At 47.9% G+C, this 26,063-nt stretch overlaps 1 protein-coding gene across 2 annotated transcripts; it reads right to left on the reverse strand.

Moving 5' to 3' along the window:
- Window positions 1–219: 219 nt before the first annotated feature.
- On the reverse strand, window positions 220–23,105 carry DENND2C (DENN domain containing 2C). 2 transcript variants are annotated; one of them, XM_059831060.1, is made up of 19 exons: window positions 23,073–23,105; window positions 17,195–18,159; window positions 15,357–15,505; window positions 14,690–14,802; window positions 14,171–14,338; window positions 11,238–11,334; window positions 10,441–10,485; window positions 8,954–9,141; window positions 6,690–6,799; window positions 6,121–6,190; window positions 5,688–5,765; window positions 4,723–4,863; window positions 4,204–4,352; window positions 3,625–3,802; window positions 3,246–3,287; window positions 2,190–2,295; window positions 1,109–1,348; window positions 690–776; window positions 220–287 (listed from the first exon to the last, which is right to left on the reverse strand). In XM_059831060.1, the coding sequence occupies exons 1-19, from the start codon at window positions 23,094–23,096 to the stop codon at window positions 256–258; spliced, it is 2,982 nt and encodes a 993-aa protein (XP_059687043.1). In that variant the 5' UTR covers window positions 23,097–23,105; the 3' UTR covers window positions 220–255. The 2 variants fall into 2 exon arrangements, with proteins under 2 accessions (XP_059687043.1, XP_059687044.1); XM_059831061.1 differs by lacking the exon at window positions 220–287 and adding an exon at window positions 2,677–2,693 and having other exon boundaries at window positions 740–776.
- Between the last annotated feature and the right edge of the window lie 2,958 nt (window positions 23,106–26,063).

The raw sequence follows: 26,063 nt of genomic DNA on the forward strand, positions 1-26,063 counted from the left end.
CCCGGCCCACCCCGCGTGCGCCCTCCCGCCCCGCCCCGCCCCGCCCCCGGCTGCCGCCGCGCCCAGAGAGAGGAACGGGGAGACGGGAGTGGTTTGAGCCGGGAGAGTGTTATTAGCGACAGCAGCAGGCGCGGCCGCGCGCTGCCGGGCAGCCCCAGCCCTCCTGGAGCAGAGAGGAGTCCGACTCCGGCCGCAGGGCAGGCGGCACCCCCCCGGCTCGCCGCCGCCGCCTCGCTGGCCTGCAGCAGCACGCGTTCACCTCTTCTGAAGGAATTTCATTTTACTTCCTGCGGAGAAAAAACAACGTCAGGAGCCGAAGACGCCCCGGGAGCCATCTGGCTGAGGAACAGCCCGCGGTGGAAGTTCACGCCCGGCCACCTCTGCTGGCACACGCGACTTCTGCGCCCGCGGTGCGCTCCCAGCCGAGGCCACGGTTAAGAAACGAGTCTGGGCAGCTCTAGGATTAGGCAACTTCCACAAGCTTTAGATAAAGATGCAAAAGCTTAGACATAAAAGAAAAATCTTACAAAGTGTTCGGCGTCCCCTGAAGGGGCAAACGTAAACAAAAGGAACACAAGTGCACAAGGCAAAGAATGGGCCTTGCTCTCTTTTGCATGCAATTATTTGTTCAACAGCTAAATTTATTAAAAAAAAAAAAAAATCAACAAAAAGCAAGGGTGTCCCTTTACCAAGACTGCGAAGGATTTTGTTCATTCCAGTTGGTTCCGTCTCTGGAATACTCTCCAAAAACTCCAAGGCACGTACCTCAAAAAGGCCTAAAGAGAAAAAAAAAAAAAAAAAAAAACTCACCTAGACGAGCTATTCCATCTTTTAATGTGTGGCATTTTATTAACAAGGAGGTTACAAAAAGGAAATCATGCATGCAGTGTAAGCTGCAGGATCCAGCCCAGAAAGGAGAGAGAAGCAAAAATTCTTTGCTTCCTAAGATGAATTCTGTTGAGTAATTAGAAGGGCATGGAGCTATTACATACGCCAAAATGCCAATCAGATAACTTGCCAGGACAAAAGGCTTCTTAAGAGTCAAAGTGACATGACACCATACTTTGAAAGTGAGTTCGTAAAACAAGAAAGTAAGACCAAACCTCACCTTTGACCACGTTCTTACTTAGCTCTCGATCCTGTATGAACCCTGCAAACATCTGTGTTTCCATGAAAAAGTGCAAGAAATGACGCACATTGCGTGACACATGAGATTTACGGAACAGTTCCCGCTGAAACACCCGCTCCCCTTTTTCTGTGACGTGCATGTGCAGGGAGTAGTGTCCAATGATCTCGACAAAGAACTGCACAAAAGCTTCAGAGACCAGGGAGTTAAGAGGCATGTCACCTGTGAAGAGGACAGAGGAGAAATTTCCCTCTACGTTCATCACTTTGGTCATTCCTCTTCTAAAAGAGGAGCAGCAGTTATTTTTTAGGCTGGCTGTCTCAGACGATGAAATTTCAGATGAGTGTTTGGTATCAAAGAAGTCACAGATCAAATATTGACTTCTCCCCCATGTCAACTTTCTGCTGCAGCTGAGACAGGTTCCATTCTAAAGCTTTTCCAGTAGTTAAAGCATTCATAATTTCTTTTCCCCTGTCAAACATCTAGTGTCTAATAAGCTGTAAGCTCGTAACAGTCTAATTTTCATTCTCTTAAAGAATTAGGCAAATTACAGAACACAAACCCACTGGAAAACTCACTGTGTTACTTCTAATGTGCAAAGAATTACATAATTTGCCGACGAGGTTCTCTCAAGCTACTCAATGCTTTTTAAAATTCTCACACTTATTTATCTGATGGATTATGTATAAAGCAGTTCAACTTTGAAAATGATCTGTCAGATTACCCTCTAAAGTACAGAAACTTGCTATGTTCTCTGTTTAAGAAAAACATTCTCTATGCCACTAAGAAAAATCAAAGAAAACTCAAAGCATGGGAACTGATGCACTTGGACCCAAGGAAAACCAGAGCTCTACACATACTGATTGTGAAAAGAGGAACAATTGTTAGGACACCAAACTTCTTTCTAACATGTTCACAAGACAGACATTCCCGGTAAGATCACAGGAAAATAGCTTTCTAAAATGTTGCTTCCTCATGTTTGTTTCCATTCGCTCATTTTTACATCAACTACATGGAAGCTGTAGAGATTTGCTAATGTGAAAACACTTTTCCATACAAGTACCTTGTGTGACACTCTGCTCATGTGACAAGATTTCACTTCGTTCTTCCAAGACTTGTACAAGTGCAGCCTGGAGTTTATGAGGCAGGATCTCATCTTCATCTGATACCTAAAGAGAAAAATGGCCATGAAAGCATTTTTGTGTTACATCTATCATCAGCAGAACCTTCTCATTGTGAACAGAAGAGAGATACTCGTAACATGCTTAAAACAGTTAGAGGGCAGTTACTCTGTGATATGGTATATCTTGGTGGAGACAATACATTTGTCTTGTAGCCACGGAAATGAAAAACGTTTGCTCAGTATCCTCCAACTACATACTATTAGAGTCACACACACAACTGGCCAACACAGAACAATGTGTCCTATATCCACGACACAGACTCAAGCATATTATACCAGTGATAAAACACACAAGAACAACGGAAGTCTGTTGAGAAAATATTACAAGTCTCAACACTGTGGTTAAAAACACCCCATCCTTTAATACCTTTCTCCAGCTGCAGGCTGCAATGCAAAACAGAACAGTAAGACAAGGAAAAGGATGTCCAGTATGTTTATAGCTACTCGTCTGGTGATGTAGAAGCACATTAGGTAAAGTTCAGCAGAGAACCACAAGTGAACTGTAATAACTTGTCTCCTAGACTATCACTCCCGGAAAAAAAAAACCCAAAACAAACAAACACACCCCAGGTACATGAGAGAGGAGAAAGCCCTATAGAGAACAAGTAAGCAGAAAGACAGCCAGAAAGCAGCAAAGAATCTTAGTGGTCCACTTCACATAATGAACCAACTAAGTATCTGTTTTTAAATTCAGCTCAGATAAGCATAATCTCTGGCTTCGCAGAGCTCTGTACCTCATGCAACCTCAATCTTGCAACAAGGATTTGTAAGCTTGTTTCCTTCTCTATTGATTAAAAAGGAATGCAAGATATTTCTTCAGCCACTGGAGTTGACGTATGAATACCAGCTTTTGCTAATTTCTTGTTTTCATTTTCTTTCATTGAAGCCTCTTCCTGGCATATAACCATGAGTGACTGGTACTGTTATTTCACTCACCTCTTGCAAGAACTTGTCAGCACAAAGATCAACAATCAGAACCTGGGGAAAGATGTACAAAACACGGACTCTTATAACGAGGTATGTTGCTGTACAGAAAAAACCACTTTTTTTTTTTTTTTTTTTAAATGTCCCCAGTGGCAGGGGATGTCACACACAAAACACAAGTTTTGCAGAACTGCAGCCTGTCTATAAGAACAGTGATTATTATTTATCTTTGGTAACAATGGAATACCCTGACATGTATCTGGCAAGTTCATCAACTGTCTCAGAAAAGTTTAAGAGTTTATATTAAGACAGAATCCACAGAGATTACTCCAGAGAGGTCAGCCTCATACCACTGACACTGTCCCTCCACTGTGCTTCACCCAATTCTCACCTCTTCTATGGGCAGGTCCTGGAGCTGTGGTAACGAGCACGAGAGAATGCCAATTAAGAATGGGGTCGGAGAGCACGCAATATCAATCATAGAAGTTGGTAGGACTGGTATGTAGGTGTGTTGCCAAGTGAAGGGATAAAGCGTTGCAACTGCTGCATGGCCACATTTAGACAGAGTGCTAGAAAGGTAAGAGAAGCACAGAGTGGACTGTCAATGTCTCATTCAGTACTCAGCTACAGACACAGGTTAGAATTGCTCAAGGAAAATGTAATTCACGTACATTGTTTATGCATCAGCAGAAGCCCCATGCATCCACTTTTAAAGCCAGTTAGGGGGAGCTAGGAATCGCATCAACCCAGACTAAAGAGGTAAAGGGAACATTCCCTTATATATTTCCTCTTGGGTAAATAGCATACTCCAAATTCTAAGCATGCACATGTTGTGTGGAAAGTCTGCAAAAAGCTTTTAAATGTAACCATTTACAAAAAGTTAAACAAGCTTGCACATGAAACAGGTCCAAACGCAGAAGAAAAAATAGTATCTCTCAGAAAGAACTAGTCACTCAGACTCATTTTTTACCTTAAGTTGTCAGCAACAAAGATCACCCTCCTTTCCAGCAGGAGAGAGGCAAAGACCCGAATCGTGTGAGAGACACTTAGACACTTAAACAGGCATTCGAAGTCAACGTGTTCGAGTCGAGAATCCAATGGACGACAGAGTTCCATCACCTGAGAGGCAAGCAGAGATGCAGAGCGCTGGAGGAGAGAGCCACAGCACAGAGTCAGGCCAGACAACAGGCGGCCTGACTGGAGTGCAGAACTGGTGGCTCCTCACAAGCGGAAGCCCACAGCCTGGACAGTCGGCGCAGGGCATCGCAGAGGACTCCCAAGCAGCTCTTCCTTAAAAAGCAGGGAATCACTTCTACGGTAGATGATTTAACAGGAAGCCGGTTTCTGCGACAGCCTCCCTTCGGATTTCAGGACATTATCTTCAGACTCATTATTTACAGGCAGCATCACTCTACTGTGCAGTTTGCAAAGTGCCGCTATGCCCTGGAGACTCCACTGACACAGGAAAGCCAGTCCTGATTTCCGTTACCTCATTTCCTGCTCCTGGCAGGAAACTCCTCACAGCGATCGTGCGTCCAGGAGCAGGGAAAGGCGCCTCCATTACACTACGCATAAATGGGTGTACTAGGGCTGGGGACATCTCTCGCCTCTTCTCCACTTCATCTAAAATCTGCAAGAAAATACATCAGACATTGGTTCAACGCCTGCTGGTGAGCCAGAGGAGATACGAGCCTCTGTTAGAGTATCCCGTGCCACAGCTACGTGTGAAGGCTCCAACACAGGTTCACAGCCCTCTCCCCCCTCGCTTGGGATCCCTCTGAAAGCTCCTCTCAGATGTCTGAACAATCGAATGGGAACAGATACCCGTGAGTACAACTCTCCATTCTCAAACCCAGTCTCCTGCTACTGCAAGGAAATGTCTTGTATGTGGTAAACAAATTCTCACAACTAGTTAGAGGAGTAAGAAGAGCAACACCCCATCCTCCTCCCCAAGAAACCTTTCTGAAACGCTGTTCTAGAAACTCTGTGCTCCACCGATTAGAAATCTGCTTTCATCATAAGCATGCCCCTGTATTCTTCTGCAACAGCTGCCCTTTACCTGCAACAGCTTTCTCCAGTCTTTACCTCCTTACCTACTCTCCTCACGGTGCTAGGAGAAACAAGCTGAGATCTTCCCCCTGCCCTTAAACTGATTTTCCATTTCCAAGTCATGGAAGAAGAGGATGGAGGGGCACCATCAGTAATATCAGGTATGAGAAGCCACTTCCTGACAATAATTTGCCGAAGTCGGTGTATCAGCTGACAAGTCTCAGCACTAGTATCATTTTATTTGCCCTGTCAAAGCAAAGGTGGCAAGGAAGCACCACTCTCCTGGGATGAGTTACAATTGCTAAGTAATTCTAGACTGGACAGAAGCATCCAGTTACTTTCCAGAGCCTGCAGGTTGTCAGAGACTCAAGTCTGATAAGAAGTAACAGGCTCTCCCCACTTCACCTTGGAGAAGAGGTTGAAGCAGCCCAGGCGGCTGACGATGCAGTATACCTCAGGAAGGCGCTTTCCTTTCCCTTCTGGCTGAAAGGCAACAGGAACAGTTATGCTGAGAACAGGGATGCAATAAAGAACCTAGCACCTACACTGTAGCTGATTCGCAGAATTCCTGCTGCTGTAGTTCCCTCTACACTTCTGACTTAAAAGATTCTCGAGGAATGACCAGTTCCAGGAGCTGTCTTTCATGTCCAGAGCCCATTTCACTGTATTGCTGGGCATCATCATGCTCCTTCCCTTACGCATTCAAAGGGCTGGTAATCTCAGCAGCAGCATAGGCACTATGTAATCCACAAGGGAAATTACTGCTGATTCACGTCCTGAACTTGACTGTGCATTTATTGATGCATTCTTACGATCCACCCAATACACAGAGACTTACCAGGAGCTTCTTGCAGTACCCAAACCAGCGGCCGCCATCCTCACCCGTCAACACAAAAGAAAATGTTTCACTGGGGGACCAAAGAACAGTCAGGGTTAAATTCACCGTGCAGTTCAGAGAAGAGACTAACAAACAAAGCACACAAACTACAAGCCATTCTCTTTCTGGTCATGCTGAAGACTCCTTCCTGTGGTTAGCAAGCTACTTTGGGCTCTGTTTGGTGTAAAAACCTGCAGCCCATGGACTCTCACTGAGCTAGTACAGCTCTCTTCCTTCCCAGCTGCTTCTCCATTCTGCCAAGGAGCAACAGAAGCACCTGCCAGCCCCAGGAGATGGCCTTGAACAGACCTTACAAACTTCCTTCTTATAGGAAACATGGTACTCAGGCAGAAGCAGCACTTCCGAGTCCACCTCCGTATCTCATCTTCCCCTAACACAGGGGTTAAGGATTCAGCCTTTCCCATTTTTCCTTGCTCTGGCTGCAGTTCCTCTGGTCCAGGAAACTGGCACATACCTAAGCTTTCAGCATTGCCTGTTTTAGGCATGAGTATTCAAAACCAAGTCTTTACCTTTTAAGGTCTGATGCAGGAAACCAGTCTTTGGGATCTGGAAAGCAGAATTTGGGAATGACCTTTAGCCTCTCTTCAGTATCCTTTGACTGTCTGAAGGGATGTTCAGGCTGGAGGGGTAACACATGCATTTGAAGTCACTGAAGTGTGATGCACAGCTGCAGCATTTAAAACAATGGGAGACAGTATCTTCCTGACACTTCCAAATGCTGAACCATCAAAGAGCTAATGCATGAGTATAGAAGAACACATTCTGACTATAACAGACTCCCAGTTCCCTCTCACATCTTTCCTGCTGATTGGACCTTTGTAAAATTACCCAGCTGGTCTCGGTAAGAAGTGAGTAAGGATATGCAAGCACGGCCAAGTTTATTGGGGAATGAAGCTAGAACTGACCCCCCAAATGACAGTTGTGTCAGCTTGCCTCGGTTCTATTCCTAGGGGATTTGAAGACACTACAAGGAAAAGGAATACGTCCAGCTTGTGATATGCAGATCACTCATAATTCAATTGCAAAAACAGTGTATCTGAATCACGTGTTGCAGTTACCATGTGTGGGCTCAAGTCAAATCCCTCAAAGACTACAGGACAACTTCCCATGCTCAAAACTGCTCAGAAGGGGCAAATAAGAGAGAACACATTTAAGTAGGAAATGCCCCTGAGAAGAGGAAAGTTTATTGCATAAAGCTGATTTTAGACACTGTACTCTCAGTCAGTGCATCTAGATTATTTCAGTGTCCCAAGCTGTGACAACATGAAGGAGTGGTTAGGAAAACAGTACAGCATTTTCACAGAGTAACAGTTGTACAAAAGCTTTGATGTCCTTGGGCATGCAGCCCAAAGAAGAGGGTGACAAGGAGATTACTCTGAAGCAAGGCTATTTTTAGAAGGGAGACAAAACTGTAATCAGAACACCTCTATAATTACTGGGTAATGTTTCCAGCAAAATCCCAACCTGATAGACTGTCCTGTATAAAGTCACTCACCAAAACACTTTAATTTGAGCAGAGGATAAATAAACACTGAGAAAATAATTTGGTTTTCTTAGTGCATTTATAAAAGCCGGTAAACAGCCACATGGTACAGTTAGGTCCGATTGTCTGCTAGGGCAGCAGGAAAAGAACAATACACTGCCCTTCCCAAAGGCGATGAACAGAGTGGGGGGTTGCACCAGGGAAAAGCTAGATCTGGTTACATCCCTTTCTTCCTCCTAACACCCTAATGTTTGCACTTTTAGCAGACATTATTTACGTACATTCAGTTTTACCCACTAAATTAAGACTGTGCACTCTTTCTGGATGTAGTCCCTTATTCATTTTGTGAATCCAAAACATTTACACATTTAAGACTCTAGAGTTATTTGCACACGAATCCCTTAGGCAGCTGGACACTATGGGTCCTGCTGGAGTCCCATATAACCTCCCTTAATGAATCTGAGATCTCCTCTATTTGGATGACATGCAAATTCTTTAATAACTTCTGGCTTACTCCTGACAGCACAGCTAGAATTACTAGTTTTGTTCTGTTTTTCAGTGGAAGGCAGCAGGTACAAGCCTAGACAGTGACAACTGAATATTCATTTTAATCTGGAACCACAGAAGCAAGCATCAAGGCTCCATCCTCTTAGCTTCACAGTAACTACCCTGTACACTGAGTCATAATTTGGAGTCACACACTGATCTTGTCATCCATGTGGGCTGAACAGACAGAAAAAAAGCTTATTTCAAATGGGTTGTTCTAACTGCAGTACTTTAACTTGCACAGTTCTCTGCTTTTTGGGGGCTAGTACACATGGCTTTGCCATTTTAATTTTTTCTTTTTTCATAGAACAGTATAAATAAGCATAAAAGCCCTGGGATTCTAGTTCCCGTGCACCATCAGTCAAATTGCTTCACTCCTTGTTTATAAATCACAGACTATCAGGACGAGGTCATGCCAGCTTTGGGAACAGAGCACTGCACTCCCTTTCCTCTTCTGCAGGCTGCCTCAGCAGCATATCACAATTCAGTATGGCTTTTAGAATTAGAGTAGGAGCCTTCCTAGTTCCAACAAAAGACAGTAAACTCATTATCAAGAAAGATATTCAACAACTGCCCAATGCTATACATTAGGTCTGTAACAGCAAGGTGCTCCATATTCCAAGCCTGTATCCTAACCAGTGGGCCAGCTTTACTAGTACAGAGTTTACGAAGGGATACACACCGCGAGAGGAAATAAACAGGTGCTGAGTGTGTTTTGTGGGCAGGCTTCCACACAGCTCCTACCTTGCTGGGAAACTGCTGTATGATCTGTGGTGTGTATGTTATGTCAGATGCCTTCTTATGCAGCGACACCACCACAAACAGCTCAAACAGCCGCTGCTCCTGGAGCTCTATCAAATCCCTCTCCAAAGTCTGGTAGTGCAGGTTCCTCTTGGAGGCTGACTGCACCTGCAGCAGGCACCTGTGTCGACCTGAAGGAACAAATCCAAAACCAGCCTGTGACTATCACTGCCACACACCTGCAGGTCACAGAAGAGGACTTGTCACCACGTTTAGAAGGGGGAAAAGAGATGGGTGCATTTGCCTAACATCAATGCTGTGCTCTACGGGTCTTGGACTCCTGCGTCCTCACGCACAGAGCTATTCCAGATAGGGGAACACTGGCCTTGCAGTAGCTCTGCAAATCCTTCTTGATCGATAGCTAGCGTTCTCCTGCTGTCCTGACATTCTTTCCACACATCTCAGAGCAACACGCCGTGGTAACAATGAGGGAAGCCCAGCTCTACCAGTTCAGTAGTTGGCAGGCCTCAGGCAGCTACTCTGTAAAGCAGCATGGGCATTCGAGAGGCAGAGCCAGTTTCCTGGCCAAGAAACCTCCAGGCTAGAATGTCCTGACAGGCAGTACAGACTCACAAGCACAGACACAGCACTCTGATGTAAGAAATTTCTGCGGCCCAGGCACCACGACACATTCTGGACACTTTGGAAACAACTCTTAAATCAAGCAGTGACTCAATCACTGTATTTCTGCCTGGATTCTTCACTCTCCATTACTCTCCTTAACATAAAAAGTGGAACTTTTTCACTATTTGCTCCAAGTTAAGGTCTTCTGTATGCTTCCCTCCAAGTAAATGAAACATCTAAAACAATTCCCTTGGTCCTTTTCACTAGATGTTTGCTCAGAGATGTGACAGAGTCTTTCATCAGGGCTGCTGGCCAACCATTACCCTTTCACATTCAAACCTTACCAGCATAGAAACTAAGACCTCTTTGGTCCTTCCCACACCAGCTAAAAGCAAGTAGGTATTTCAAGTCTGTAGTTTGGGCCTACGATCAAACTCAGGACTGTGGAACCAGACAAATAACCAAGTGATTTCTCCCCAGAGGAAAAGGTATTTCACAACATTATATGTATAAAACAGAACCAAGGGAAGGAAGCAGGGGGAAAATAACCTCAAGTATTAGCAGCAAAGGTGATCCAGGGATGATCTCCTGCAAGACATATTTTAGTTAAGTGTGACTCTACCAACCCAAAAATGAATTTACTTCTAGCAACTGGCAGATTAACGGCATTAAACCTCAGGAGAAGTGGCAGAAATAGAGGTTGATTTGTCACAGCAACAGCTCCCAGCCTTGGCCATGCTGCTTCTTAGATGTTCCCCTTCTCTGCCTCGGCAGAAGCCACAACTACTCAGTGTGCTTACCCCATTAGAGCCTTAGCCAAATGTGTAGTGCTATGGGGACAGGACCAGCCCCTGTGATTCACTCACTTTTTGGCTGATTTTCCGTATCACTTTCATTCCCACTGGTTTCACCTGAAACACACATAGTTTTCACTTATTAGCCATGCAGAAGGAAGATGGGCAACACCCAAAGTTGGGAAAGAGAGAGAACTTTAGACTCATCAGACCAACATCACTCAGGGCTGCCCACCTATCCTGCTGAAAGCATTAGCAAAGAACAGCCGGTACTGGCAAACATGCTACAACAGTAAATTTCAAAAAGCAAAGTTGATATCAAGTCACTGTTTCCAGTAAGCCACCTGTACGTCAGCTGAACACAGGCAAAGAACAGAAAACAGGTGGTTATTTGGTGCTGCTATAAAAGTTAACAGAGTTGCTGAACAGAACATACTATAAATAAAGACCATACCATGGCTACAAATCAGGAGAACACTAGAATATCACTTTAAAGGCACAAAAGCAATGAGTGGAGTAGTCAGAGGTAGTTCTCGTGCCATGTGGTTTTGTGGGGAATTTTTGGGTTTGTTCTGCTTTTTTGAAAAGGCACTTTTAACCAGTAGCCCAGCTCTTCAGGCTCAGATGATAGCAGAATCTTCCATTTGTGACAGTGTTAAACTTGAGTTAGGCAAGCGTTCCCAATCCTAGCGATGCTGAAAGCTCAACAATTCCAGCTGCAAGACATGGGGTTTAGCACTGTTGAGTCAGCCCAGCATGAGCTGCAGGAGGTGTTGGTGCCTGGCCTGCTAGCAGTACCCCAGGATGTACAGGAGCTGTGCTGCTCAACAGGTTTATAGCAAAGAGAATGGTGCTGGAGACCTCCATACCTTTCACTGGAGGCGCTTCTCTCCCAGCAGGACTGAGCAACTTCACCCTCTTCTTTCCCCGCTTAGAATCAAAGATCTCCCGTATTTTTAGTACCAGCTGAAATCCAAAGCAGAAGCAGAGGTTAATGTGGGGGTCCAGAGAAGGGTCGAGGTGCCAACAGGACTGCAGCCCGACAGCTACCATCTAGCACAACACTTGGCAAAGGCTGCCCAAGTCCTGCCAGGGACCCTGACTCAGAAACTGCTTGCTAGAGTACTTTTAGCACAGCTCCCTGGATAATGAATAAGCACAGAATTTCTGCTATGAGAGATTACTGTTAGCACAACTGAAAGCTGACACCGAATTAACTGTACAAGCATTCTGGAAGTTATCATACTTTGCTTACCAAACAGATAGCAGAAGCGGCAAACTGTCTGGCATCAGATCTCCATTTTCTGTTAAAGGCCAACTGCAAAGGCACTTGCAAGAGTATCTTATAAACCCTCCACCAGAAAGGACTCCGAACTCCACATGCTCTTAAGCATCCCAATTCTTTCCAAGCCCAGAAAAAGCAGAGGTCTCTCAATGTAGCTTGGCGTTTGTTTTTTGGTTGGTTGGTTGGTTGGCTTGTTTAAGTTTGCTGCTGTAGTTGGATGCCAGACAGCTAGAGTAAGTTCTCCAAAGCACCGTGTCGGGCACAGAACAAGGCTGCTCTAAGCACAGTCCTTGTCCCAGGGTAGTTTGCTAAAAGGAAAGGATTATGTACTTTCAGTTTACATAGGTGAAGACAGACAGTGGGACAGAATAATGGCTCTGTGCTGCAGGGACACCACATACCTGGTCCACTGGAAGAAAAATTTTGGGGAAAAAAATATAGCCCAACACAGACTAAGCTACAGACATGAAAGAAGGGTCAGCATTTAGACACTCCAAGGTAACGCTGTTAACCTCCCTCCCACTGGTCACAAGGGCCTTAAAACCAAAGTCCTAATGCTTTCTGTTACTCCTGTCACAGGCATCTCTGGACTCCCACCCTCAGCTGCCAGGTATATAATGATGCAGGTGGCTCCTTGATTCTGCATGTCAAAGACAGCTATCACTTCACTGTGAAGAAGGATTGAAGCTAAATGCAGTGAGCAGGTCAAGTTCTCTCTTGTCTCAAGAATTCATTACATGCTTCCACTGAATGCAGGAGGGTGGGGCCCAGCCATCTGTCACCACAAATACTGCATAAAAAGGAAGACATTCAGCAAGAGAACCTGGTTTTCAGCTCAAGCCTTTATACCCATCTCAGCAAATTAGGCTTAGGCTCTTCTCCTTTCCAGATGTATTTCTCCCCATTTTCTGCATTAGCCAGTCCTCCTAGCACGATGAGGCTGCAAGGAAGAAAACAGCCCACAGCAGAAAGCAATGCTTCTCCTGCAAAATCTGCCTTATTTCCCCTCTACCATCCAGCCTGACCTAGGGGATTTCAATTTCTGTTCTGATTTTTGTGCAGTTGAGTCACCAGTGAAAGATATTGGGTGTGCTTAAGGCAGCTGTGAGTTTCTGAAGCAATAAGTGAGTTTTTTTTCTTTTTAGACTCCAATCCTTCTCAACCTCTCAAGCAATCTTGGCTCAATTCCCTGTGAGCAAAGAGAGTAAAGCGTGCTTCCTGCATGTAAATTGTTACCAGATTTTTGGAACAGGTTTGCTTTTGGGGAATATTTTATTTCCCCCCTCCAAATGAAAGATACTCTCCATCACAGCATTTTCATAATCTTGCCATCTCCTTCCCGATCTTCCAGGCCTACAGTTTGTTAAAAACACATACCAAAGTTGCTTGTTACTCTAAAGTATTTAACGTTTGAAAAGTATGTTGCAGCTGTCCAACTCAACCTCCCACTCTTGTGTAATTTGAGCAAATACACCCAATTTTCACAAGATATAAAGACCTGAGAAAGTTAAGTGATTTTACCATGGCAAAAGTAAGTTGTTGCCACTACCACAACTGGAATTTGAGTCCTATGCACAAAGTGCCACTACAGGGGTAGCTGCAGCTGTCCTAGAGCACATGCTGTGTTTTATCACTGAGGGACATGAGCTGGTTACCAATACCAGTATCTAGAAAGATTCCCACCATATCAAATGAGAATTACAACAGAGTCCTCTATCATGAAGGCGGATTAAAAGCCTTTCTCACTCCTCTGGCCTCAGAAGTATATCTGCCTTTGCACACAGGCAGGAGGGAATGGCCAGAAGCAGCAGAGGGGAGAACTGTATGAAGGCTTGGTGAGATGTGCTTATCCCTAAAAGCTGCTCTTCACCTTTAGACCATGAAACAGCTGCGAGGGTATGTTCCTGATGGCAAATCAAGAACTCCAAGCCAACATGCCAAGTAACCAAGGGCCCAGCCAGCTCCCCACAGCAGCCCCACACTGTCAGCCATCTAAAAACTCAGTGCCTGCAGCGAGAACGTAAGGGTCAGTCTGAGAAGTCACCAGGAGCAACGGACACCTACACACAATTGTACAGAGCTGGCCCTTCAGCTCACAGAGAGCCTCCTTGCATTCCTGCACTGCATTCAGCACAAAACCAGCATCATTACACTTCATGGAAGCATTGGGAACAAGGTTTAAATGACAGAGCACGAAGCAGAGCTAGTGTTCACACACAGCACTGATCTCCAGGTCAACACCAAGTACTCTGTTTGCAGATTCTTGGCCAACAAAACCACCCCCGCCATAACTAGAACTGGCACTCTGTTCTTTGATCCTTGAACACCTGCCCTGCCACTTGGAGGGCAAATGGTTCGAGCAGCATCACTTGTCCTGACATACAGCAGTGCTAACCAGCATTCACCTGCCAGACACACAGCTCCATGACCACTTACAACGAACTTAGAAGGTGCTAGATAAAGCAGCAAGAGGTTGAAATGCCATGCAAGAAGTAACGTTTCATGCTTAAATCTCACCCAGGGCAAGTTCTTTCTCCTGGTAGCACCCTCTACTGCTCGAAACAGTTTCCACTCAGTCAGTGTGACAGGCAGGGTCGTGTCCTTCACCGGTTTCCCTTGGCAACTTGTCTGGGACAGCTTTAGCTCAAGAGTCTTGTGACTGAGGAAGGGAGGTTTTGGGGGAGGCTAGAAAACAGAATCAGAAGAGATGGTTAAGCATGGGATTAAGCTTTGGTCCAAGCTCAGAGTCAAAGGAGTCGGATTACAAATGATAAAATCCCTGCAGCCTCCCGCTCTACCAAGCTCTCCATCCCGCCCCCACCCCACACACTCAAGCTTCTCATTAACATTCTCTTGTTCCTATTCTTTTGCTCCTTAGCAGCTTAATCAACTGCCACCGCCATGGCTGTTCATTATCTTTCACATTAATAACAAACAATAAAAAATAAGGAAAACCAATGAAGTAGCAGTGTGGAATGTGGGGCCCTTGTGAGGATGACTCTGTAAACACGTAACAATTTAATCCCCTCATGCTACCTTGGGAGCCCTACTGGCGCTCCGGGGGGGTGGCAGCTTCCAGACAGATGGGACCTTCCACAGGGGTAAGGGCAGCACTCTGATATCTTCATAGGGGTTCTCTTTTGCAGGACCTGGAAAAAGCATTGGACAGGGACTCATGAAAGGAGATAAAGTCCTGCATTCTTGCAAGGGATGTAAGCAGGGAGAGTGTGCAGTTGTCTGCCAAGCTTTAACAGGGTCTGAGAGAGACCTGTTTTAAGATGGATTAGGTTTCCACCACACAAAGATCCTTCTAACCCACTACCATCAACTTGGCAAACTGTACACGGACTCAGCAAAACAAAACACTTCTACCACTGCAGAGAAAATAGCTCTACTGCAAAGCAGCTAATCTTGTCAGTGTTCACACTGATCTCTGTGCAGCGCTCGAGCAAAGCATTGGAAGACCTAATAAAGAAATCAGTTTAGCACAGGCCAATTCTAGCAACCTTCCAAGACATCTGAAATCAGACTGTTCACAGGCAGGTAGTTACTAACATCAACAAAGAACCACAGATGGGGAAGACCTTAAAAATCACAGAGCTGGAAAGGGCCTCAGTGCATTCTCATCTTCATTCCTCCCTCCCCAGCAAACTGGCTACCCTTAAATAAAATGAGTACATCCCCCAGAAGCACAGGCACATACAGATAATGTCCTCGTAGATGTTGTCTTCTGACTGTGTGTAGGGGAGCCTGGATCCTGTAGTGCCATTTGTCTCTTCTCGAAGTTTGTGGGAGTTGGTGGTTGCCATCTGGTTGCGGAAGCCCTGGATGTCCTCAAACTCAAAAGATTTCCTAGAGGAAAACCAGTATAACTTCTTCTAAAGGCACCTGCATGTACCAGTGAGTTGCTGTTTCCAGTCCACACAGAGTATGGTCCTCCTTGGGGCCATCAAGCACATGGATGCTCCACTCTGGACTCTGATTTCCAAGTGTTGTGGTTTAACCCCAGCCGGCAGCTCAGCCCCACACAGCCACTCGCTCACTCCTCCCAGGTGGGATGGGGGAGAGAATCAGAAGGGTAAAAGTGAGAAAACTCGTGGGTCAAGATAAAGACAGTTTAATAGGTAAAGCAAAAGCTGCGCAGGCAAGCAAAGCAAAACAAGGAATTGATTCACTACTTCCCATTGGCAGGCAGGTGTTCAGCCATCTCCAGGAAAGCAGAGTTCCACCACACGTAATGGTGACTTGGGAAGACAAATGCCGTAAGTCTGAACATCCCCCCCTTCCTCCTTCTTCCCCCAATTTTTATCGCTGAGCATGATGCCATATGGTATGGGATATCCCTCTGGTCAGTTGGGGTCAGCTGTCCCAGCTGTGCACCTCCAGCCTACTAACTGGTGGGGCAGTGTGACAGGCAGAAAAGGCCTTGACGCTGTATAAGCACTGCTCAGCAATAACTAAGAAGTTGCTGTGTTATCAATACTATTTTCATACAAATCCAAAACATAGCCCCATACTAGCTACTATGAAGAAAATTAATTCTATTCCAGACAAAACCAGTACACCGAGCGAGTCCTACTCACTTAGTCTGAGAGATTTTTAAATTAAAAACGATGTTGGAGGCTCCATGGCCAAGCACACTCCAAACAGGTATGGTAAGTCCCATTTTGTCACAGAGGCAAGAACACAAAACATGTTTTGCAGACTAAGCACTTGCAGCAGTACTCAGAATCAGGGCACTGCTTTCTACTAGACCTCTCCTACTCCTCATGCTAAGGGTGTTATCGCATTTGCGAGTTTACATTTTCATACACTTGGCCACCATTTCAAAATTATGGCACATAGGTCAGAAAGGAGCTGGCAGGGATTTAGCCCATCATCATAAAATCTGGTTTGTTGCTGCATGCTTTGCCACTGTGAAAGGTTTCAGGAATCCTAGCCACATCTCCACCTATAACGTTCACACTCCCCTCCAGCACAGCTGCCCTAGGCAGCTCATCTGTAAACAGAACTAGCATCAAGCTAGCTCAGAGGTTTTTTGCTTTGTAACAGGGACCTAAGGGAAAGCGGGCAGAATAGCCAAACCTACTGCAACAGCAGTACCCACAGCTGACAGCCTCCCACTTTAAGCAACAAGAGAATCTTTCACTCACAGCAAAGCCAGAACATTTAGCAGCCATGCTGCCTCAAGAGAAAACTATTCCGTAATTTGCAAATTGCAGCTGAGGACAAGCTCAGGGCAAGCAGGAGGCAGCACTCTCCCTGGGGCCAGCATATTGTCACTCAACTCTGTTTTAAGGTGTGGGACTGACATCTGTTTGGAGCTTTCAGCTTTTTTTGCAAGATTATCAGCAGCAAAAGCAGCACATACGCAATGCTGGAAAGGGGATACTTTCATCCAGAAATATCCTCTCCCCATCAACAGAGGCATCATCAATCCTAGCACCTCCACAAGGATATCATGGCAAGCAAGCTGTTTAAACCCATCTAGAAAGTGATTTAAGGAAACATGTTTCAGATATGTGAGATGAATCGATGTACCTCTGGGTTCTCCCTCTGAGCCTCCTGCTGGCTATTCTCTTCTCAGGATTGTTGAAGGATGACACCAAGTCTCCCCCATGCTCCTTTTGCAGGGGAGCTTCCCTGGTCGCACTGGCATCGCTACAGCTACTGGCACCCTTTTCTGCAAGGTAGCGGAAAGTCCTGCGGGGCTTGGGTGGTGGGACAGCAGCTGGCTCCTCCCCTTGCCCCTCAGCCTCAGAGTAAATGCTTTTCAAGCTCCTCTCTGCCCTGCAGAGAGAGTCCTCTCCTTTGATTTTAAGTTCTCCTTCTGTGGAGCCACAGTTCCCTCGCTTCCTCTGAAGGTCCACGGGAAGTGGTGGGGCTTTGCCAGGCAGAAGGGGATCTACTCTCCTCCACAGTGCTTGTGAGGTATAGAAGTTACCCGGGGGCAGTGTCGCCCCTGGGTCCGGGAAGCCTGCTTGCCACTCTCCTTTCTCCTTGGCTTGGGAAGCCAGGCTGCATGCACAGGTCTTGAGGTCATCACAGTCATCAGTCTGCAAGCAGCTCTGTGCATCTTCCCTGAAGTCCAAACCCAGGCTCTTTGGATCTTTGGACCCAGTCCTTCTGCCCTTCTCTGTATGTTCTGGCTTCACTTTGGACAGAACACCGCAGCTGGGATCATACTTTACTCCAAAGTCCCTCAGCTGCTGTATCTCCTTGCTGGAGCGCCCTCGTGTCCTCCCCTCCCATTGGGAGATCTTCTGTTTGATGTTGCGGCAGTGGCTCCGGGAGAGGGTCTGCACAGCAGAGCGGGAGAAGCTACTGTCCACTGACCCTGTTGGGTGCATAGCAAGTGCCAATGTGCTTATAAATACCCCATCTCCAGCCTTGTCCAGGTCCACCTGTGTCCTGCACGCATCAAGCTGGCATGAGACTCCAAAGCACCCAGTGGTGTCCAAGAGCCCCTGGGTGCCAGGTCTGCAAGGACTGCCTGCTAGCACGACCTGCGGACAGAAAGAAGGAAAGAACCATCAGCTGCACTCCAACCATACACACCACTGGGAACTCCCAGCTGCACTCTGGCATTTGCTGAAGAACATTCCTCCTCAAATCATTATGTTCAAGACTGGTTTCCAGAGCACGCTCCCCTCAAAGCCTGTTTCTGTAGCACACATCTGGGAGGGCTAACAAAAGGAAGTAGAGGTCTTACTGGCTTTAAAAACAAACAAAACAGTACAACAGGAACAAAACACAGCCAGGGATACCAAGGGTCCAAACTCAAGGAAATTGTTTAATGGCACAGGATCACAGCAGCACAGCCTGTCTGCAGTAGAGCTCCCAGTCAGCCCCTCTGCTGCTTGCTTGTACTGATGCAGGCCAGGCAGAGCGCTCAGTTTCTCCTGATGCTCTGTACTTCTCAGAGCACCTCGGGCAGCACATAGCCAAACCACTGCAGCACGATGTCTCTACCAGAGCTCTCAACACAGCAGAGACACAGCAAGGTACAAGATACCATGCCAGCTCTATAGAAAGGGAACCACATCTACTCCTCCAGAGAGTCAGCAGCAGCAGGACGGCTGCTGCTTCACACAGGAGGACTAGGACAGTTCTGATGACTGGAGAAGAGTCCAGCTGCATTCCTCCTCCCAGAAATGCTCTCCTGCTGCACAACACAAGTAAAAACCTGTCTGATGTTCTGCGTGTTAACACCTGACCTAAATTTGCCATCAGAGAGACTGGAGGGCAGTGGTGCCCAGTCTGTGGCTTGCAGCCAGGGGAAGTTTTAAAAGGCATACAACAGAGGCCAAAAGGCAGAGGAAACTGGTGAGTTCTTATGCTCAAGAGGAAAATAGCTCTGTGTTTAGATCAGCAGAGGAGAAGGAATGCTAAAGAATGACTACGACTTCTCCTACTCAAGCAGAGCCTGCGCAAACAGGAGCTATGCTGTTTGAGAGTATCCCAGCGTATAATCCAGACGATACAGCAAACAGTCCTCCAGACAGTCCTGCAGCAAGAAAGGCAGGTGAAACCATCAGGGAGAACCTGGGTGGCTGTACAGACCCAGCACCTACAGGCCCGGTACAGCCTCAGTACGGACATTTCATATGTGGAGTCCCCAGACTCAGAGCCCTTTGGCTCCACCTGTAGCGCTCAAGGCATCCCCAATATTCTCAGATATGCCAGCACAGTTGAAAGCTCATCTTGGACAGAAGACAGCAGCCCACAGGCTCTAATATGCTCTGTTCCTCCCTTTCTCCAGGCAGTAACCCCATTTCAGAAGTTCCAACCCTCCAGGTCTATTTAACATTCTCCATTTGTATTAGGAGACAAGCACTCAGCAAAGCTTGGGCTCAGGCCAGGTCGCCATGCAGCAAGCCTGGCCACGCTGGCTCCAGTAACATTCCCCTGGCACTAGGAAGTCTCCCTGCAAAAGACAGAACGGCAGCAGCAAGCAGTCCCCATTCCACACAAGCAGCAAAACCAGAGGACCTCTGCAGAAAGCAAGCCAGACTTGCTCCAGGTGGGAACACAGGCCATAGTCAAACTGTACTCCGGCTCCACCTGACAGATCCAGCCAGCTCTCACTGCCGAAAACTGGGTACGCGTCCTCCAAAGCTGCTATTATGACACCCAGTCTTCATTGACTCACCAGAGCCTGTAAGAATTTGCGGAACCAAGAATGGGAAGCAAACCAAGCTGGAAGGCAGAGGACCTTAAACCTGCCTGACAAGGGTTCATGCCCCATGCACCAGGTTGAGTGTGGAGAGCCCCTACCGCAGCAGAGGCCTGCATCCTTCCCACCATTGATACTGCACCTCAAATTCCAGGGCTCCACCGCTACAGGCTCTATTGCTGGTGTTGTTGATCTGCTTGGCAGAGGCATTTGCGGTGCAATTAAAAGAAAAGCACTGGCCTTGACAGATCTACTTGATATAGTTAGTGAGAAAGCTCATTGACATGGGACAGCCCAGGGCTCCCAAGCAATTCAGTGATGGCTTGGGCACACATGGCATCAAGCCTCAGCTCTCTGCTGCACTTTCACACTTTCTACCAAAGCAGCATTGCTTGCTGTGGTAAGAAGCTCCCTGCTGCCTGCCTCCAGAGAGAACAGCGTGGGTTCTAGCAGTCCGACATCGCTTATCACATTGTCCCAGACACCTGCTGGTAACTCTCCCACTCAGCAGTGAATAGGCTAAACTTGGACAATCTGGGCAAGCAACTGAACTGGGGATATTTGCTCCATCATCAGCCCTCTGTCCCTCATCAGCATTCCACCCTGTCCTCAACACTTTCGTAGCCACACCACTCTGAAGCAGCGAGGTGAAGCTACTACTGTGCAGATGGCACTGCGGCTCCAGTGCGGCACAGCACCCCCTCCCCACTCCTGCCAGTAGCAAAGTGCAGGCAGGGGATGAGCAAACAGAAGAGGGCTGCTGAGCCCCTCACAGAGGGGCAGGGAGAGAGCAGAACAAGTTCAAGAATGGCAGAGAACACAGAAAACAGCAAACCACACCTATCTCACTCTCGACGACTCCCTTGCCCAGGGTACGGTAGTGCTACTGCGCCCCACTGCGAGACCCTCTTCCCGCACAGCCAGGCTGCTCCAGGCAGCAAGGGGCCCCTGCCCTCTTCTATAAATAGGCATTGTTTCCAAAACATCCTGAGCCAGAGCAGAGCCATCCTTCCTCAATCCCTGTCTGCACAGCCCTGATTAGCAGACAGGAAAGCAACTTTCCCCTTTCCTATGCCATTGCAACTACCCTACAGCAACAGTGTTCAGGGCGGCTCCTGAGGACCTGAAGCACAAGCTAGCAGAGAAGCAAAGGCTCTGATGGGGAGAGCCAGGCTAGGAGAGGGGCGAAACAGCCTCCTCTCAGCCAGTACAGCTTCAGACCAGGCACCTTTACTCCCTGCTAGGTCTTCATCACGGGACCACTGGATGCAGACTCACACAGGGACAGGCTCCCGAAGGACCCTGCAGTTTGGAGCAATGGGCTTATTCACAGGACTAAGCACTTCAAGGCCAGCACATGCACTCGTGGAGTACACGCAGCTCCATGCTGACAGCAAGCCCACACATGGCACCAAAGGCTCCCTTGCTTCCCAATAGTACTGGCAGCTTTCTTCTCCAAATACACCAGCTGTCAGCTCCCCCTCGGCTCAGACCAGCAGCCTGGCAAAACATCTGCATCCGTGAGGGCAAACCACTGCACAGAGCAGACTGAGTAGCCCTGCTCAGCTTTCTAGTTGGGTCCATCGCCAGAGTGTGCAGGGCTGCCTGTGCTCAAGTGGGTCCAGTCTGCTGACTGCCACCCTGCCCCATATCCTTCCTCCTATGACTCACATTGGTAAGGGTGCAACAAAAAGTGCATTTGCTGTAGTTTCCTCAGCCAGCCTGCCACATTTCTGCTTCCTGATACAGAGCCAGGGCCCAAGTCAGCCTTATGCTCCTGACCTCTCCTACTGTCCACATCTGTTCTTCCATGATGAGGCACAATCAACAACTGAGAAACACAGTGGAGAAGCACAGTCCCAGCCAGCATACAGGTACTGGTGAGACTATGTCTGCAGTGCTGCCTCTGCTTCTGCTCACGGATGAATGCCCAGAGTTCAAGCAGTTCACCCAGTGCTCAAGCTATTACCTGACTCTAGCATCCAGAGCTACACAGACCCATATGCAGAAACAGGATCCATGTTGAGTTTATTTCCTCACCTTCAGCATAAACCTACCAAGTGATACTACTTCTCCAGCCAGTGAAGCTCCAGGCACTGGCTAGACAAGTAGTATTACTTAGAAGATGAAGCAATAAGCTTCACTCACCTAAGAAGCCGTATGGTTTTGAGTGCAACGGTGAAGGTCTTTCCAAGGCATGTCACTGATCTTTGAACTACCAGATACAACTAGAAACACATGGCTCCTGGCTCATATTAAACACAGACGGTAGAGCACAAGCTTAAAGCACCCGCTGTTCTCTCCTGCTCAGTGCTGCTCTGCCAGCCACAGCCCTGAACTGTCTTCCAAAATAACCATCCAAGGGGAAGAAGAATGCAGCTCTTCACCTGTCCAGGCTTGCAAGTCAGGCGGCTGCTATCAAGAACTAGGCATTTAATCTAAACTCTTAATTTTAGCCAGGGGAAGGGTAGAGACTGATCTTTGGTGAAGAAAGAGCAGCCTGGGGTAGTCTGATCCAAGCCAAGTAATCCTCAGGCACAGTCTGAGATAGGCCAAAACACAGCTTAGGAACACAGAACTGGTAGAGACCACTTGAGTCAGGCAGCCAGCACTCCTATCTCAGGGACCGCACACACCATTCCTTTCACAAACTAACCAGACTTAACATGACTGCTTCTCTCCTGACCTCTCCTTCCAAACTCCTTCAGTGGCTCCAGTATGCTTTCCAGCATTTCCACAGAAGCCAAATTTATCATCCCTACTGCATTAGTATTTAGACCAGCTCGGTGTAGTCAAGAATACTGAATTATTGCACTGAAAAGAGTAGTTTTGGGTGCAGAGAAATTAAATCATTTCTAGACAAAGCGCACCTGTACAACACATTTCTTCCAAAAGATAGCCTCTCAGATCCATGCTGTTTGAAGACAGCTTCCACATCTTTATGCAAAGCAGAAGAATAAGGCACATTCACACCACATGATAGGTAGCCCTGACTCTTTTTCCAATTCTGAAAGCCAGAGAGCACACTAAGCACTTTCCATGCAAAGTCTCAAGACTATTCTGTTTCCCGAAACCACATGCTCAAGGAGAGAAGGCTGCCGGTGCTGTTCAAGAATAAAATACTCTTCAACGCTGAGGTCAAGCCCACCCACTGCAGGTGCTGCTGGTACCCCACAAATCCCCCTTCCCACACTCACACTGGCAACTGATCAGCTAAACAAAGGCACTAACACACCTCCTTACCTTATCCTGCTGCACAGCAGGCATGAGAACACGCAAATCACTGACTTGGCAAGCCCATGCAGTTCTGAAGCAATCTTTCACTCCTTTTATGAGAGCCGTGCAGTTCTAAACCACCCAAGAGACCTCCTTGTCACCAAGCCTCCTGTGTTGGTAGCCAAATAAAAGACAGTTTCTGGTCTTCTGAAGTCTAGGGAAGTTGCCAGCTCAGCCCTGGAGGCATGAGGGGACAGCCAGCACAGCAGCAAGGACTTCCAGAGTTCTCAGCTACTCCCATTCTGTTCAGCTCCAGAACACGCCTGAAGCTCTTCTGAACAAAACTCTGCCATGCTAATGCCTGAAAGACATGAGCGGTACCAAACAAGCAGATTTTATATCAAAATAAGTAACACTTCAGGAATGCGGTAGGCTTAGTCATTTCCATCTCGATACAAAGCAACTCTGGTCATTAACTCATTCGAAGCTTCTGCGTATCATGCTGGGGAATGGAGTTCCACCTCATCAGATACCTGGCCATGTAGAGCACAGCCCCTGGACACAGTAAACATGATACTAATCTTAATTACATGGCAAAAAGAGGTTAAGTCTGACCTCTGCCATGGGTCCTAAGACTTTTGTACTGACGAGAAAGATATATCTGGATCTTTCAACTTTCAGTCTTTTTCCAAAGTGATGAAATTGAACTTCTTGAAAGTAAGTTTTTACCCATGCTAAAAAACGCACACACTTTAAACATGTAAGCCCTGAAGGCTTTCATACCAGAGGACACATGGACAGAACCCACAGTGTACTATTTTTAAAGTCGTGGGTTTTTTAACCTGACTCACAGTATCTGAATGCTCAGGTTAGCAATACTGAAAACAGCAGTTGACTCACACGCTACACCACAGGCTGGCTGCACGCCCCAGGAATGCTGCAGCTTCACACAAGAACTAAGAGCCAAGGTGGGGACAGCGAGAAAGTTAAACATGAGTTATCCTGGAGCCGTCTCTTGGTGCAACTGTCAGAGGTGAGATTCCAGGCTTCCCCCAGGGCTGACATCACCATAAAGCCACAACCACCTTTATGTTTCAAGGGCCACCGCAGATAGGCTGTGTGGGGCCACAACAACCGGCCACTCATTCCTTTGGAAAAGCCTCAGCAGTGTGGAGGCAGCTGCCCCAAGAGGTTCAGAGGGCGCAGACCAAAGCAGCACCAGAAAACCTCTCCAACATGCATCCAGAGAAAACCTCTCCAACATGCATCCAGATAACATGTTCCCAGAGCTACAGGGAATATGCCACATCCATACTGGAAGACTGAGATGAGAATTTTGCCAAGCACAGTGCTAGGACTCAGCACTCCAAGACAGATCGTCCAGCCAGCTGTTTCAAGCAGGAACATTTTACAAGGCCGCTACTGCCACCATTTATTCCCCTCATACCCAACACCCTCAGACATTCTCTGCACATGCCTTCCCTTCAAGGCAAACTGGAACACACAGCCCAAGAGACATGCTTTTTGGGACAGGCTGCCCAGGAATCTTTCGGGGTCCATTTCTTCACTCCCCACATCCTACCCCTGCAGGAGTTTAACTTCTAAATGCTCAGATAGGAAGCAATTTGCCCAATCCTGCCTGCAAGCCCCTGAAAGGACGACCAGTCTGAGTAGCAATCGAGAGGCGTATCACACCCCTGGGGAGCCACCGGGCTCCTGACCCTGGTCAGGACATTTCCATCACTCTAGCAAATACCCTGCTTAGGGCCTTTCCCTCACCCGCCCGTGTGCGACTGAGTGGATGGCTGGACCAAACTCCTGCACCTCCCCTCCAGCTGACAAGAGCCCTGGAGAGGCAGCGCCTGGGCTTGTTCAGCAGCTTCTCATTTCTCTGCTCCACCCTCCCTTCCCATGCAGCAAGGTCACCGCTCACTCCTCATCCCTCCCTTCTGTAACTCTGACAGACAGGGACAGCAGAAACCACAACCGCCGTTGCCCAAATACCTATTTCTAGGGGCTGTTTTTCCTGCAATCCCTCTTCTACTCTTCTTCCATCATTAGGGCTGATGCAAGTCCCAGCTGTCAAGAGAAAGAGCTCCCACCGCTACTAGGGCTCTATTAGAGTCGTGGTAACCAGATGCCCTCTCAGATAGGCTGCGTTCAACCACGGTAGCTGGAACAGAAGGGTCTGCACAGTGAACCGGGAAAGGCAAGGGGAGACTGGTCCAGCATGCCAGCCTACACCCTGCACCCCAGGACAGCACTGCCAGAAAGGACCTCTGCAACTACTCCAGCCTGCACACCTCGGTGGAACAAAGCACGAATATCTAGCGCTACCTAAAACCCTAAAACATCACAGCCTAGTAGTAAACAATTTGCCCTACAGAAACACTGCACAGAACCAGAGTGGTCGAGGTGGGAGAAGACCTGCGGAGGTCACCTTGCCCAACCCCCTGCTCGAGCCGGGCCACCTCCAGCTGTCTGACCAGGGCCGTGCTCGGGCAGCTTCTGGGTTCCTCTGAGGAGGGAGACCCCACAACCGCCCTGGGCAACCTGTGCCAGCGCTCGGTCGCCCTCGCTGCGAGAAAGTGTTTCCTGACGTTCAGAGGGAACCTCCCGTGTGTCAGTTTGTGCCCGTGGCCTCTGCTCCCGTCACCGGGCACCGCTGGACGGAGCCTGTCTGGGCCCTCCTCGCACCCTCCCTCCGCCACTGCATACATCGGCGAGAGCCGCCCGCCGCCGCCTCTCCTCCGGGCCGAGGGGCTGCGGGAGAACACGAGGCTGGCGACTCGCTCAAGGCAGCCGGCGGGGTCGAGCAGGCACCTACTTCCTCCGTGGGTGCAGCTCCCGTTCGTTCACTCCCCGCCCCGCCCACGGGGGAACGGCCCAGTCGCTGCTTCCCGCTGCCGGTCATGGGGACCCCTCGGGACAGAGGGCTGCCAGCCCTGCCACAGCCTCTCGAGAGCTCCGCGGCCGGCGGCGGCTCCAGCCGGGGACCGCCGAGCACCGGCCACCCCG

This window comes from Gavia stellata, chromosome 30 (genome assembly GCF_030936135.1).
Source record: "Gavia stellata isolate bGavSte3 chromosome 30, bGavSte3.hap2, whole genome shotgun sequence".
In the NCBI taxonomy this organism is placed as follows: domain Eukaryota; kingdom Metazoa; phylum Chordata; class Aves; order Gaviiformes; family Gaviidae; genus Gavia; species Gavia stellata.